Consider the following 12,243-nt stretch of genomic DNA (forward strand, 5'->3'; position numbering starts at 1 on the left):
TAGTTTGATAGGAGTTTTCATTAGAAAGAATTTCCATCTCAGAAAATGAATTTTCTGTGTGTAAATTATAAAAACACTCAAACTGTTAAGTAAATATTAGGGACCTACTTTGCTTTCAGCTTTGTTTGCTATCAAATGTTGTTTATTTATTTATTTATTTTTCAAATGTTGTTTATAATGATGCGATAATAGTGACCTTCTAAACAATCTGTGGCCTTGCGTGATTAAAGTTATAGGAGTTACTATTGATTAAGAGTTATAGTTGAGTTTAAATGTCATTATGATGTCATTGCTTTATAGATGTAAGCTGAAAGAGCAAACTTTTTTTGGTAGTCAAAATAAGTAAATAAATGGCTTTTATAAAATGTATTGATATTTTAGAAACGCTGTCAAGATTAGTTAAAATGAGATTAGTTTGAGCTTTCAATTAAATTGAATGGCTCATTGTTGTAGCATCAGGTATTCTAAGTAGTAAGTCAAACTAGATTTGTGAGAGTCAATCGAGAACAACAACAACAACCAGAACTTACCTACTTACCTTCTGCTTCTGAATAAAATGGCAGCCCACTTCAGTATTCTTGCCTGGAGAATTCCATGGACACAGGAGCCTGGTAGGCTACAGTCCATGGGGTTGCAGAGTCAGATACTACTAAGCAACTTTCCCTTTTTTTCACTTTCTGAGTAATTTCAGCTCATGGTTGTTTCAAAATTTTAAGAAAAGAAATAGGAATTTGTCTTTGCAGTCAGCAGTGTGGCCCATTGCCGATGCTAACTTGATGTGAAGGGCTGGCTGGTACAGTCAGTTACGTGGAGTTTCATTCATTGGAAAACAGTCTTAACACAATAAGATGAAACTAACCTTATGGCAGAAAGTGAAGAAGAACTAAAGAGCCTCTTGAGGAAAGTGAAAGTGGAGAGTGAAAAAGTTGGCTTCAAGCTCAACATTAAGAAAACGAAGATCATGGCATCTGGTCCCATCACTTCATGGCGAATAGATGGGCCAACAGTGGAAACAGTGGCTGACTTCATTTTTCTGGGGGGGCTCCAAAATCACAGCAGATGGTGACTGCAGCCATGAAATTAAAAGACACTTACTCCTTGGAAGGAAAGTTATGACCAACCTAGACAGCATATTAAAAAGCAGAGACATTACTTTGTCAACAAAGGTCCATCTAGTCAAGGCTATGGTTTTTCGTGGTCATGTATGGATGTGAGAGTTGGACTATAAAGAAAGCTGAGTGCCGAAGAATTGATGCTTTTGAAATGTGGTGTTGGAGAAGACTCTTGAGAGTCCCTTGGACTGCAAAGAGATCCAACCAGTCAATCCTAGAGGAGATCAGTCCTGGGTGTTCATTGGAAAGACTGATGTTGAAGCTGAAACTCCAATATTTTGGCCACCTGATGCGGAGAGCTGACTCATTTGAAAAGACCCTGATGATAGGATAGATTGGAGGCAGGAGGAGAAGGGGACGACAGAGGATGAGATGGTTGGATGCCATCACCGACTCAATGGACATGAGTTTGGGTAAACTCTAGAAGTTGGTGATGGACAGGGAAGCCTGGCCTGCTGTGGTTCATGGGGTCACAGAGTCGGATATGACTGAGCGACTGAACTGAACTGAACTAAACCTTTTAATTGATGAAACTAACCTGTTGAATTTTTTTTGACTTCAACCTTTTATGGAAGTATAATATACATACGGAAAAGTACACATAGCTGTACAGCTGAAGGAACTTTCAGAAACTAAGCACACTCAGGTATTCAAGAAACAATATTGCCAGCATCTCCAAAGCCCCTTCACGTTCCCTTTTAGACACAGCTTCCACCCCCAGAAAGATAACCACCATTCTGACCTTTTTGTTCTGACTTCTAGCAGCATAGATTAGTTCTCTTGGCTTTGTACTTAAAAAAAATGAAATCACACTGAATGTATGGCTTCTTTCATGGGGCAAACCTATTGTAATTTTTAAGATTCCTTTAGTTTTCAAACCATTATGGCATGCTTTTATAAAGAATTATCTGAGAGGAATTTGTTTTAGTAGCTGTGTCACAGGCTGTTCAACCAGCAGGAAGTGTCTTACAGATAAAGTTGTCTACTAAAACATCGAGTCTCTCTGTTTGCAACCAGATTTTAATGCTGGAATGTCCCTCTAGACATTCCTGCCACTAAAAGGCAGGAACTCTCTTTGTCATTACACTGCTCAGTAAGCACTTAAATAGTTTTTAATGAGCCTTAATAACTAAGTGTACATTATTCAAATAAATCATAGTCTGCATTCAGAATAGGTGGGTCATCTATTTTCTGAATTACCAATCAGCTTCCTGTCAGTTGAATATAAGCTTTTATGCTGCCAAGATACTATTTCTGAAAATGCTATTATTGGCAAGAGTTGTATACCTATTAGAGATGCAGCCAATGAGTAACATATTTGTTTGAAAAGTATTAACTTCTATATCTAATAATATTCCTAATAGCCCCCTTTTTTCCTTCAGTGAGCACGCTAGTATAAAAGTTCCAGCTATTCTGATTGTTACTAATTTTAGATTTCTGCTTGTTAGATTTGTTTTTTTTTTTTTTTTTTTTTTCTTACTTAATAGCGCATGGTTAATTTGGTTTCAAATTCTGGGTGTCACTCATTTAAAAACTCTTGTTTTGTGGGTTAAAAAAATTCCTGTTTTGGACGCCGTCATCTTTATATCCTTGTTTTGCAGTTAACAGTCCTATAGTACTGCATGGTTTTCTTAAATACATAAAGAATTTGCTTAAAACAGTAATATAATGATCTACAGGTTTAAGTATTGCTATACTAGTGGTTCTTACTAAAGATAGTATTACAGAGTGGAAGATAAATTTTCAGCCAAAAATAAAATTTTTATAATACAGGAGTAAAACATAAAGCCTACGTTCCTATCCTTTTAAAAGTACCACTTTTTGAAATACGATGACTTGCTTTCATGTTGACACCATATAGCTACAAGATTTTGAAAGACCATTTAAAGTGCTGAAATACAGTGAATGTTTGGAAGAAGTATAGTGTACGGGTGGCACAATCCCCATGCCCTCAGTGTCCCCTCATTTAAAGCTTTTTCAGGAGTATCCCTACTTTTCCAGCCTTCAATTCAATTTTAGATCTAAGATCATTTGTTTTTATTCCATGGTAGTTTTAAACATTTAAATAAAGTTAACACATTTGCGTTTTGTGGTGAAGCTAAAAGGATAAATTACATTCACAGGTAATTTATGACTCAATTTTTGGTCAATACTACCCACTCGGAATTTCCATAGAAATGTTAATAGAAATCTATAGATAAAATATTTAGAAATTTTTTATTCATTCTTTTACTTGAATACCAATGAATATTACGTTTCTTCAGTTTTGAACAGCAGGGTGAGGAAGTGTAAGGACTAACAAACTTGGTAGACACCTTTCAAATCCTGTTGCCATGGTGTGGGTTGTGTTTGCTCCCTTCATTGTCACCTACAGAGCGCAGTATACCAACTCCCAGTAAACCCTGTCGCCAGCAAGTGAGAATTATGAGGCAGCTACTTAGTATAGGAAAAAGTGACAATAGTTAACTCTGGTATTGACAGAGCGGTCTTTTTTTCCCCATTAGAAATCATTGTAGAAGTATTCTCTCCTAGTTTGGGTAAAGGGGAGTTTTGTTTATGGTTATAGTAACAATGAAAACAGGTAATAGCTACATTTATGTGTACTTCCTTTATGTCATGTACTCTGCTAAGATCTGTAATCAATCCAGTTAGGTAGGTAATGTTAATAGTAGTCTTATTTCACATTTGACGAACCTGAGGCTCAAAGAAGTTACATATTTTGCCCAGGGTTACACACTTAATAAATGATAGAGCTGGGAGTCAAAGCAAGTCCAATTCCGAAATCAACGGCTATGCCCTTGAACATACTATATGTTTCCTTCCTTCATAACTCTTTTTTAAAAAGTAGAGCAGATAATTTCTGATTATTCTTACAGGTCTCGATAGCTCAATATCTACCAAGATACATCCTAGTAGAAGAATATGAAAATGTTGGGTGGTGGGGAAAGAACCTTTTCTTACGAGTTGTAGTTCCACAGCTAACTTGTGACGTTGATTTCTCTGTCAGTGAACCTTTCTGAATTGTGATTTCCTTATTAGTAAAAATGAGATAATCTCTGAGCTCCCTTACAGCTCTACTGCTCTAATATGTGATCAGTATTTTTTTTTCTTTTTCTTAAACAAAAAATCTCCCTGTCAAAATATGTTTTGGAAAGATTGCTTTAATGAGAGCAATTCTTTTGTCAATTGGAAAAAGTTAGAAAAAATCATAGGCTAAATAATAATAAAACAACCATTTGCTGAGTGCCTCTGTGGGCACTGCTCTAGGTTATTTAATTTACATATATCATTCTTGTTCACGATCATGAGAAATCTGTGAGCTAGAAGAGGAGATGGAAACACAAAGTGGTGATACTTCAGTGTGGTGTTTCTCCCAGACCTCACGCAAGTCGGAACTATGATTTGCATTCAGGTAGCTTAGTCTCTGAATCTGTGCTCTTAGCCACAAGCTTTCAGCTGTCTCTCTAATAAGAGTGTCTGGTTATTATTTACTTGCCAAAATTTTTTTATCTTAAATACCAGTATAGTAGGAACAGAAAAAAAGTAGGTTCTTTTTCTTAGCTTCCACCCTGTTTTGTTTAGTCTGAAAGGGGATGGTGTTGCTTATTTCTTACTATAACACAATAGGTAAGTTTGAATTCTGGGCTTTCAGGCAACCACTTCAGAGAAAACTGCCTCTTAATTTACTTGCTACAAACAAGTGGTTCTTCAGTGGAAGGGATCTCTGAGCTAGTATTGATACCTTTGTTTCTGTGTTTGTATACCAGATTCTATAGACTCTGAATTACAGAATCTGAAAAATGCCTAGCAGTAAGTTTTGTCCCCTCGCTCAGAAACTTAAAGGCAGAGGAAAAGTGAACGTGCTGCTAAGTCGCTTCAGTCATGTCCGACTCTGTGCGACCCCATAGACGGCAGCCCACCAGGCTCCGCTGTCCCTGGGATTCTCCAGGCGAGAACACTGGAGTGGGTTGCCATTTCCTTCTCCAATGCATGAAAGTGAAAAGTGAAAGAAGTCGCTCAGTCGTGTCTGACTCTTAGCGACCCAATGGACTGCAGCCTACCAGGCTCCTCGGTCCATGGGATTTGCCAGGCAAGAGTACTGGAGTGGGCTGCCATTGCCTTCTCCAAAGTGAACATAGATAGTATCTAATAGTAACACCATAGTAAGCGCTACTCCCTCTCCCTCCTCACTGCATCCCAGAGTACCGGGTTGAGCTCCCTGTGTTAAAAAGCAACTTCCTGCTATCTATCTATTTTACATATGGTTATGTATATGTTTCAGTGCTACTCTCTAAATTTGTCCCACTCTCTCCCCACACTGTGTCCACAACTCTGTTCTGGATGTCTGTGTTTCTATTTCTGTCCTGCAAATAGGTTCATCAGTACCATTTTTCTAGATTCCATATATATGCTTTAATATACAGTATTTGCTTTTCTTTTTCTGACTTACCTCACTCTGTATAACAGGCTCTGGGTTTATCCACCTCTCTGGGGACCCATCTTGCCCTGTTAGTGGGAGTGTAAATTAATATAGCTACTATGGAGAACAGTATGGAGATTCCTTAAAAAACTAAGAATAAAACTGCCATATAACCCAGCAATCCCACTACTGGGCATATACCTCAGAAAAATCATAATTGTAAAAGACACATGTACCCAGTGTTCACTACAATGCTATGTAAAATAGCCAGGATATGGAAGCAACATAGATGTCTGTTGACAGATGAGTGGATAAGGAAGTTATGGTACATATATACAATGGAATATTACTCAGCTGTAAAAAGGAACAGATTTGAGTCCGTTCTAGTGAGGTGGATAAACTTCATTTATAATGATTAAATCCTTAAGTAAGCGAATCTGTGAAAACTTTTAGCTTTGGAAGAAATGGCCCATGAGCTTCTCTTATTTAATACAAATAATTATGCAAATTCTCTCATGATCCTTTTCCCTAATTTTTGATGCATAAAGATAATAATCCATTAGGTAAAGTATTATTCTATTGACAGTCATTAAAATTCAGCTGTTTAATTTCGTTTTTTACATTAAGGCCACGAGGTCAGGCTTCTGTTTGCCTGGTTTTATGAAACTAACTGTGGAAGTGCATTTAGTTTGTGGGTTTGTTTGTTTGTTTGTTTGTTTTTAAGTGGAAGAAACCATGATTATGCTTCACTGATTTTCTTATGAAAAAAAATTTTTAACTGTAGCTTCACCAGGTGATACGGATCAGACACAAATTGAGCCCAGTCTATACCTCACATCTTTATTTACAGGTAAGATTTTTTACTTTAAATGTTTCAATTTTTTTTTCATTTCCTTCTTTCTCTCATAATAATCAACACAGTAGAAACAATAATTCCAATTTTTTATTCTTCTAAATATCTCCAAATTCATCCCAAGTATAAAATTCCCTTCATACACTAAACTCAACTCTCCAAAAGTTAGGGGACCAAAAAATCTATCATTTCCTATGAAAGTTTATAAAATGTTGAATTAAAAGGCTGCAGGTGTGGTATTCAGAGCACCGAGGCTAGTACTCCAGATAATTCCATCTGGGGGAGGTTATTTGTTGGGACAGGACACTGTTTAAACTTTGAAGTCAGTTTTAAACAAAGTGAAGCAGCTGGAACCTGGCATAAGAAGAAACAAATCTTTCACATTAGCTATTGCTTTTGGAGAAAAAAAGATTTGGAGTTGTTTTTACAGGTGCCGATACATTTATTCTTTCTATAGGAACTGCTGTATTTTTATCTTAAATTATAAATTTAAAAATAAGCATTTGTCAACTCATTTAAAAAACAGAAGCAGTCATAAACTTAAAAAATGTAATAGGATTTATATGTCTAAAACACATTTTGGGATGAGACTATAAAACATTTAAATCACTTTTAAACTTGAAAGTAAGGAAAGAAATGTTTAATAGTGACTAATTGTGTGAAGCAGAGGCAAATCTAAATTTTCATACTATGTACTTAACATCAAATGACCAGACATCATCTTCATCAAAACTTGTAGTATTTGTTCTCAAGCACTCAAGCTATGATTGCAAAATCTGCAGGGCTGGGTTAAGTATGTGAGGAGAATTGAATACAGCAGGATAGTTTAGCAGCTGCTTAAGCAAAGAATTTAAGCAAGAGTAGATGAGCCCAGAGTGGACAGGAAAAATGCTTCAAGAACTCAATAAAGCACAGCTGAAATACTGTTAACATTTTCATAGACAGCTGGGAAGCAACTGTGTTGCTGGAACTCAGGGCTAATCTTAAAGACAAGATCTGGTCAGCATGAATCTAAGCAAGCTGTTAGCCATGAGGAACCACAGACTGTCTAGGCAGAAACAAATCAGCTTGGTCCAGCAATCATTTTAAGGCCCAGCATGTACTAGCATTATGCTGCAACTTTGCAGAATACAGAGGTAAACAAGACAAAGTTGGTTTGCTCATAGGGTACATTTAATAGGAGCAGTAGACCTACAAACAAATAATAAGAATATGAATCACAGTCCATGCTTTTAAAGAATCTATTGTCCAAAGGAAGTTATAGACATGTAAATAATTGCAATGCAATTTCCTAAGTGCTGCAGTGGAGTTGCCATCCTGAGACTAAGGCATCAACAGTGTACAGGAGAGGAGCCCATGTATTTCACCACCGTGGCTGGAAAAACAACCCAGAGAATGTGCTTCATCTGCACATGTTCCTAAGTGTTTAGGGTCTGCAGACCCCTGAAAAACACTGATAGCTATGACTGCCTGACTCCCTTCCAGACTGTATTTATGTGAATACATATAAATATGAAAGGATTTCCTATGAAAGTAATTTGCATATGATTTCAGGGTATTCATAGATCCATGATCACCCATCCTTGGACTTTAGGTTAAGATCTTTCATGTACTTAGGTTAAAGATTATTACAGTTTTTGTTACCTTTTTCATTTTATTTTTAAATGAGTTTATAAGAAACCCATCCTTATATGCACAAAGAAATACCCAAATCCAAACAATTTAAAGTCAATGTACTATCTATTCATCTACTCATAGAAGAATCCCATAACTTTATTTATGTGGCTTATGCCACATGCAGTTACTGAATCCAAGTAAGGAGTATCCGGTGCTGCATTCTTCTGTGAAGTTCCTGAGGAATTTTTTTCTTCTTTTCTCTACTTGTCTCATGTTGTTTTAGGAGAGAATGCTTTGTTTGGATTCCTCTCAGTTTGCAAATAACAGAGACATAATAATGGGTTACCGGCTGTTTGAAGATTAGAGTCAGAATCTAAAACTTACTGATGAAATGGATTATCTAAACTTAAAAAACTTTTAGAAAGTTATATATATATATGTATTTTTAAAAAACAATACATGTACAATATATAGGCAGATTCTTAAATGGACATTAAAAATCTTGCATTATTGCTTTATTAGAGTAAATTAGTTTTAGATTTTCTGTTCGTTAGTCTTATAAGAAGGTAACAGAAAACAGAGTTTCTTTATGAATTTTAAATACTTTTAAAGCAAAAAAATGAATTTCAAATGTCTAGAAAGTATATTAAAGCCTGTCTTAGGACGCTTCAAATACATGGTCCCGCTCAATGACATCTCCGGCTTAAATGCATGCTGGGTTAAATGACGTACTGCCTACCCACGGAATCAGGGAATAGTTTTCCTTTTTTTAAAACAAATCTGAAAACAGCTGTTGAAACAATTACATCATAGAGTAATGATATGACTGTGGAAATTTAAAAAGTCAAGCTTTGAAACCATCAAACTACATTAATAGAGGTAGAAATTTTGTTTGCTTTAATGATGATTTATTAAGATATTATGTCTTTTCTTAAAAAAATTAAACTCTTTGAGGACCATAACTGGATATGAATGTTATACTTTTTGCCTGTTAACAGTGATGCTTTTTAAAAAATGTTTCCAGCCTAAAAAGTTCACTTTTAAAGTTCTAAAACTCAGATTTTGCTTGTATAAATGAGCACTTCAAAAAATCTTTCCAAAATGTACATTAACAAACCCTTTAGATAAGATGATACATTTTATTTGATTAAAAACACAATTACTAGAGTTAAAATTAGCATAATTATTTGGAGGCCCTCTGGAACTGTGGGGTTTTTTCCTTAGTGTATTTCAGTGACACATTCTTACCCCTCTCTCATAAGTTGACCTACCTTTTGCAGCCAAGCCTTAGGATAGTTTCTTTCCAGTTTCTTAAAAGCAAGTGCTAATCTGTGTTAAGTGCTTTTTGTGTGCCAGCACTATTCAAAACACTTTATATACATTATGCCATTTAATCCTCACTAAACCCTTGGAGGTATTGGAGAAGGAAATGGCAGCCCACTCCAGTGTTCTTGCCTGGAGAATCCCAGGGACGGGGGAGCCTGGTGGGCTGCCGTCTATGCGGTCACACAAAGTCAGACACGACTGATGCGACTTAGCCCCAGCAAACCCTTGGAGGTAGGTACTCTAACCTATATTATGTAGGTGAAGAAACAAGGGTTTTGAAAATTATGTGTAACTTTCTCAAAGTCCCTCAATACTTATTCTTCCTCTTGTACTAAGTTGCTTCAGTCATGTCCAACTCTGCAGTTCCATGGCCTGTAGCCCTCCGGCTCTTCCGTCCATGGGATTTCCCAGGCAAGAATGGAGTGGGTTTTCATTTCCTCCTCCAGGGGATCTTTCCCACCCAGGGATTGCACCTGGGTCTCTTATGTCTCCTGCATTGGCGAGTGGGTTCTTTACCACTATAGCACTCATCACAGCCTGACATAGTATGTTTGTTTCCTTATTTGTTTGTCATTTGCTCTTTACACCTATCTGAAATATGATATCAGTGAGATTAGAGCTTTTCTTCTCTTCAAAATCTCCAGAGTCTAGAACAGTGCCTGTTCTGGAACATAGTAGGTGCTCAGTTGATAGTTGTTGAGTGAACGAGTGGATGTGCCCAGCTCTGCCGTGTCACAGAATCCACATTCTTACTCCTCCCCTTCCCTTTTTACTCCTTTCCACATGAAAGCCTTACTGACAGTCTGGATGGGACCATTCCCAGGTGACTGAACAGTAGACTTCATTTGGGTCCCAGCCTTGACCAATCATAAAGGGATTTGTGCTTGAAACTTTATCACTGCTCCTCTCTTTAGGTGCCCCTACCATTACATACCACTTCTAAAATGGAATTTCTCTCAACCACCTTAAAAATAATGATTTTTATGTGGGTAATTAATGTATTTGGTATCAGGCAGAAAGCGATGAGTATGAATTAGTTGAATTATACTAGACTCTTTCTTGAAAACCATCTCTTACCTTGTGTGACTCTTCAGTTTTGGATCTCCTTATCTAACATTTCCCTTTTGTGTTCCTCTGTTTTCTCTTTATTCACTTTTCTTTATCCTCTTATTTCTGTTATCATTTATTTTATTTCCTTCATTGCCTTCCACATCTTTTAAGTCCTAGCTCAACTGTTGCTTTCACTTAACTTAAACCAAGTATTCCTCTATACGTTTACTTCCACTACTAGGTTTTAAGCTTCTTGAAGATGAGGACTGTTTCTTTCTCACCTGTGTATCTTCTTAACACCATCTTGGCTCCACGCATGCAATAGACTTTTATAGATATTTAGTTAGTGTGCATATGCATCTGGAAAGGCCCACTCTGATATCTCTCTGCCTCAGTTACCTTTACCTTGTCTTTCTTCCAGAATTACTATCAGGATGAGATAAGATGATGTGGAAAAGATTTTTGCAAAATTTTAATTGCTGTATAAATATAAGATAGTAATTACAAGAATTAACATAACTTTATAATAATTGAATATGTTCCTTGAGACTTGGTGAAAGTGGAGAGTGAAAGTGGAGAGTGGAAAAGTTGGCTTCAAGCTCAACATTCAGAAAACGAAGATCATGGCATCCGGTCCCATCACTTCATGGGAAATAGATGGGGAAACAGTGGAAACAGTGTCAGACTTTATTTTTCTTGGCTCCAAAATCACTGCAGATGGTGACTGCAGCCGTGAAATTAAAAGACGCTTACTCCTTGGAAGGAAAGTTATGACCTACCTAGATAGCATATTGAAAAGCAGACATTACTTTGCCAACAAAGGTTCGTCTAGTCAAGGCTATGGTTTTTCCTGTGGTCATATATGGATGTGAGAGTTGGACTGTGAAGAAGGCTGAGCGCCGAAGAATTGATGCTTTTGAACTGTGGTGTTGGAGAAGACTCTTTGAGAGTCCCTTGGACTGCAAGGAGATCCAACCAGTCCATTCTGAAGGAGATCAGCCCTGGAATTTCTTTGGAAGGAATGATGCTAAAGCTGAAACTCCAGTACTTTGGCCACCTCATGCAAAGAGTTGACTCATTGGAAAAGACTCTGATGCTGGGAGGGATTGGGGGCAAGAGGAGAAGGGGACGACAGAGGATGAGATGGCTGGATGGCATCACTGACTCGATGGACATGAGTCTGAGTGAACTCCAGGAGTTGGTGATGGACAGAGAGGCCTGGCGTGCTGCGATTCATGGAGTCGCAAAGAGTCGGACACGACTGAGCGACTGATCTGATCTGATCTGATCTTGAGACTTGGAAACTTCTTCAAGGTCCCCCCACCAAAAACAAATAACAGCTGTTGTTACATCATTGAACAATCTAATCGGTAATCTAATGCTCAGAGTAGAAAATAAAGGTACATGTAAAGCAGTTTTGTGAAATTGGATAACAGAGAAAAGAAGAATGTCTGGTAACAGGGTAGTATTTGACAGATATGTGAGTAATGGAAGGAATGAAATTTTTTCTTAATTGAGGAAAGATAGCATTTAAATTTACAGGTTGACCAGTAATTTTGTTCTCAAGCCTTAGTTGTACCCTGTGTTGGTTTTTACTTTATTGACAAAGTAAACTCTGGTCTTGGATTACTACTCTTGGTTACTTGAGTATTCTACATCATGGTTTTGTAAAATGTCAGAATATTTAAATGCTTATGTACTATGAAGATTTTTTTTAAGTCCTTATTGTTTCTTAATTTTAATTTTTATCATATCCTGACAGAGCCAGATATCAAGAATTCTTTTCCTATTTAAAATACTTATTTAAAATGACATAAGAATTGCTTTCTTCTTAGAGGATTATGCTGGTGCATTAGTTTGTGATA

The 12,243-nt window shown here is 36.9% G+C and overlaps 1 protein-coding gene across 10 annotated transcripts in view; it reads left to right on the forward strand.

Moving 5' to 3' along the window:
* Positions 1-12,243, forward strand: part of KIAA0586 (KIAA0586 ortholog) — a 165,536-nt gene that overhangs the window by 119,553 nt on the left and 33,740 nt on the right. For 6 of the 10 annotated variants that reach the window (XM_027554214.1, XM_027554218.1, XM_027554222.1 and 3 more), the window contains one exon: positions 6,317-6,382. The exons of the other annotated variants lie outside the window; for them this stretch is intronic. In XM_027554214.1, coding sequence (XP_027410015.1) covers positions 6,317-6,382 — 66 coding nt within the window. The remainder of the gene's footprint in view (positions 1-6,316; positions 6,383-12,243) is intronic. 10 annotated transcript variants of the gene reach the window in all.

The sequence above is a fragment of the Bos indicus x Bos taurus genome, chromosome 10, assembly GCF_003369695.1.
Source record: "Bos indicus x Bos taurus breed Angus x Brahman F1 hybrid chromosome 10, Bos_hybrid_MaternalHap_v2.0, whole genome shotgun sequence".
NCBI classification, from domain to species: Eukaryota; Metazoa; Chordata; class Mammalia; order Artiodactyla; family Bovidae; genus Bos; species Bos indicus x Bos taurus.